This window comes from Pygoscelis adeliae, unplaced genomic scaffold (genome assembly GCF_000699105.1).
Source record: "Pygoscelis adeliae isolate BGI_AS28 unplaced genomic scaffold, ASM69910v1 Scaffold232, whole genome shotgun sequence".
NCBI classification, from domain to species: domain Eukaryota; kingdom Metazoa; phylum Chordata; class Aves; order Sphenisciformes; family Spheniscidae; genus Pygoscelis; species Pygoscelis adeliae.
Genome location: NW_008824473.1, coordinates 2,119,222 through 2,123,634, shown reverse-complemented (window position 1 = coordinate 2,123,634; position 4,413 = coordinate 2,119,222). Strand labels below are relative to the sequence as shown.

The 4,413-nt window shown below is 37.2% G+C and overlaps 1 protein-coding gene across 1 annotated transcript in view; it reads left to right on the top strand.

The window, feature by feature from the left end:
* NEDD1 (neural precursor cell expressed, developmentally down-regulated 1) overlaps positions 1-4,413 on the top strand; it is a 26,073-nt gene that overhangs the window by 2,946 nt on the left and 18,714 nt on the right. Inside the window, exons 3-4 of the mRNA XM_009321306.1 lie at positions 1,048-1,164; positions 2,331-2,471. Coding sequence (XP_009319581.1) covers positions 1,048-1,164; positions 2,331-2,471 — 258 coding nt within the window. The remainder of the gene's footprint in view (positions 1-1,047; positions 1,165-2,330; positions 2,472-4,413) is intronic.

Genomic DNA, 4,413 nt, shown 5'->3' with positions numbered 1-4,413 from the left:
CTGTTGAAAAACATGAGTCTATGTAAAGGTTGTTCTTGGGGCGTACATGCGCAAGTTCCTGGAAATATGTGAAATAGGAGAACTTCTGTTATGGTCGGGGATTTTTTTCCTGTTAGATGGAACCATGTGCTATAAACTCTTCAGAAGGCTGGACTTAGTTTTAGAAGAGTCTCTTGACATGGTTACTTGAATGACTTGTTAGTGTTCTAAACCATTCTAACTATCCTCCTTGGATAGCTATTGTAGTGCTAATTTGGACTGGAAATTTTCAGAAAAGGTGTTCAAACTGGGCTTGTAGGTTGCTGAAGCAAAGTCTTTCAAAGGTGGAGTGTTTGTCCTGGAGATTTCACTGAATCTGATCTATAACTAGCGCAATAATTTCCAATTTTACCATGTCAGTAATTAGATGGACTTGTTTTTTCTTAATTCAAATCTCAGGAACTTAAAAGTGAATTTTCAACGTGATAGGACTGAATAATAATTTGTCCTTGATGTAGGTCTGTCATTAAGATTGACATTTTTTTCAAAAGCTGGTACTTCAGTGATTATTTTAAAAAGAATCACTCTACTGAATTATGAGTTTTGCTGCTATAATATTCTTTGTAATGTTTAGGGAATGTGAAGTACATAACTTAGACAACTTTTTGATTTTCTTTTAAGGAGTTTTTTTCTAAACTTAGCATTTTGTTTTTAAAACTCAGTACCTGAATAGAAGTCTATGATTGCACTTTAGAGAGCTATAATTTAAAGGGAAATTGTATATTGAAGGAAAAGGTGCTAAAAAAATTTGAAATGGGAATGGGAAAGTGAGCATTGGAGAATTTATTAATTAATGTATTTAAAACTTAAAGTATATTAAACATATGCCCAAACAGGACTGGATTTTAAATGCCTTTTGATGGGAAATGACTATAGTGTACCAGTAGTTCTGTCGGTCAGTGGGACTATTTGTGTTAATGAAGATGAAAACACATGTCAATATGCTTTTAAGTAGATTTGAATAAATCCCTTAATTATCTTTAACATACATTTTTTCCCCTTTATCAGGCAAAACAGACATGTGTGAGCTTGAATTCTAGTTCTTCATATATTGTGAGTGGAGGCCTTGATAACACAGTTAATATCTGGGATCTGAAATCCAGAAGGGTTTACCGTAGCCTTAAGGTAAGTTTGGCTGAGGAAGAACTGTAGCTTTCATGACTTCCAGGTTTTGCTGCCAACTGTAAAAAATACGCTTTGTCAGGTATCTGTAGGATCAAGTTCACAGATAGGAGCTAGCACACATATGTGTCTTGTTCAAGTTTGTGTTCTTTATGTGCTGTAAATAGCAAATTTATTTTAACAAGCGTACTTAACTTGATGTCTTCAGAGTACAATTCTATAATAATGTACATTTAAATTTTCAGAATAGGCTTCGTATTTTGCGAATTTATATTGATATTCTCTGATGGGATTTTTTTTTTCCAAGGGTAGCATTTCAGATGACTGCTGTTTCTGATACATCAAACAAGAAAATGCTTCTGTATTTGTAGAATACTGTAGTAGAACTAATGTTATGCAAAAGTGGGACACGGTTGTCGTCTTCTAACTGATCCAGTACGAATTCTCTAAAACCTTGTTATGATGCACAAAACTTAAGATGGTCCAGTGTATTTCCATGATGCCTTCAATAGATGATTTGCCCTCGTTTAGGACCGCTGTTAAAGAAGTTATAAAACTTTAGCTTTGATTTATTCTTTTTTTCTTGGACTTTGGAAGTTACAGTTTGAAACAAAACTACTAAGTAGCTAATACAATACTTTAAATACCTTTTTCTCCTTTTTGGGCTAGAAGTACTTGATTGTCTTCCCCTATATATTCAGTAAACACAATATCGTCATTGCAAATGACTATACCGAAAAGCTATTTGATAAATATATGTGTTAATACTGAAAGTGACAGAAGGGGAAGTTGGCAGTAGTACATCAGACTAACAGAAAGTGTATTCAAATATCACTGGTTTCTGGAAGACTTTACTTTTAAAATGTCTACCACAAGTGTCATTAATGTTATCTCTATGGTTGTCTTATTAAAATATTGTATATAATTACAGCATCACCTTTACTAATTTATTAGTCAGACAGTGGTTAAAATATAACGGCTGATCTTCAGTATGTTCTGCTGCTGTTTTCTGGGATCTTCCATAATAACTCTTAAATAATCTTTTATATGTTACAGATGGTCAGAAAAAACCACCAAGCTGAAATTTTTCTGCAAAAGCACAGATTAGGAAGGAATATGGTTATCCTGAATGTCTTTAACCCTCTCCTTCTAACGTCCCTCCCCCACAGGATCATAAAGATGAAGTCACGTGTATTACATATAATTGGAATGATTGCTACATTGCTTCTGGATCTTTGAGTGGTGAAATTATCCTACACAGTGTTACCACCAATTTATCAAGTACTCCCTTTGGTTATGGCAGCCGTCAGGTAGGTTATCTGTATTAAGCTCCTTTCAGGTATGAAGCTTTAATTCACAGTGTTTAGAAATTGAAAGTACATATCAAGAACTTTTAAGTTTTGTTAATCTGTTTGCTTTTAATTTTTAAGACTGCACTTACAGGAAGGATAAAGCAGACCATTGTGTGTATTCTAGTCTTAAATAATAGGTAACATTGAAATACAAATTTCTCAAGTACCTTTACTAACATACAGGTTACAGGAGATTTTACTTTGTAGGCTCTGGTTCCTCAAGAGCAAACTCCACACATCTTAGAACTGAATAAAAACCAGTCAGCTTTACAAACCAAAGCAGGATTTCAATGCACAACTCAATGTGTGGTGTTGCAAAGAACAGAGACCATGTAGCCTGGGTTCTGACTTATCCAAAGTAATCAGATTCACAACTGAACAGAGCTATCTGTACAGTAGGGGTGAATTTGGAAATTCTGCATTTGGAAATACTAAATTTATTTCATCTGGAGATTAAAATTGCACAGCTGCTCAAAGAGAAAAGCAATGAGATTTTATATTACCTACTTAGGTGTTTAGGTAAGATTTTGGATAGCTAGTTTGAAGGAAAACTGTGCAAAAGACAAACAAAAAGCATGTGTACTAAAGGGCCTTAGTAGGATTTTCCACTGCAATTCCTTTTTGCAGATTCAGAAGATATTGGAGGATTAGTGGGTATTATTAGGGGAATTCCCTTGATATAAGTGCATCTGCAGTAGTAAATGAGCTGTGTTGTCCCTTCGGAAGTTCCAGTGTGTGTTCTTGGTGTGAATGTTGTCTTAGGCACAGCTAAGTGTTTGTGCTCTGGGCATTCTTTTATTTTTTTACCGAGTCATTTTTACAGAGGTAGGAGCTGCCTAGGGGATGCAGAACTGTTGCTTTGGTCCTAAACCTGACCTTTAATGTCACAGGGCATACTGAAGTTGTGATTTAGTAATTTTCTGTTACTGTAACAGCTTTTTCAGTCCTAGGTTGCAGATAGAATGTGAAATTAATTTTTTCTCTTGCCTAGCATGAACAATATAACTTGATCAAGAATCTCTTGCAACTTTATAGCATCACGGGAATTGTGGTATACTTTCTGTTGAAAAATCACCATTAAATTCAAACTATCTCTGCTCTTAGGTGCTGTAGTGTCTTTGATTCATCACCAGTCTAATCCTTATATTGAAGCAAAATTGTACGTCATACTTGGTTTGATTTTTAAAAACCACAGAATCGTTTAGGTTGGAAAAGACCTTTAAGATCATCAAGTCCAACTGTTAAGCTAGCATTGCAAGTCCACCACTAAACCATGTCCCTAAGCACCACATCTACACGTCTTTTAAATACCTCCAGGGATGGTGACTCAACCACTTCCCTGGGCAGCCTGGTCCAATGCTTGACAACCTATTTGGTGAAGAAATTTTTCCTAATATCCAGTCTAAACCTCCGCTGGTGCAACTTGAGGCTGTTTCCTCTTGTCCTATTGCCTCTTACTTGGGAGAAGAGACTGACACCCACCTCACTACAGCCTCCTTTCAGGTAGTTGTAGAGAGCAATGAGGTCTCCCCTCAGCCTCCTTTTCTCCAGGCTAAACAACCCCAGTTCCCTCAGCCAGTCCTCATAGGACTTGTTCTCTAGACCCTTCACCAGCTTCATTGACCTTCTTTGGACGCGCTCCAGCACCTCAGTGTCTTTCTTGTAGTGAGGGACCCAAAACTGAACGCCAGTGCTGAGTACAGGGGGACAATCACTTCCCTACTCCTGCTGGCCACACTATTTCTGATCCAAGCCAGGATGCTATTGGCCGCCTTGGCCACCTGGGAACACTACTGGCTCATATTCAGCTGACTGTCGACCAGCACCCCCAGGCCCTTTTCCACCAGGCAGCTTTGCAGCCACTCTTCCCCAAGCCTGTAGTACTGCATGGGGCTGTTGT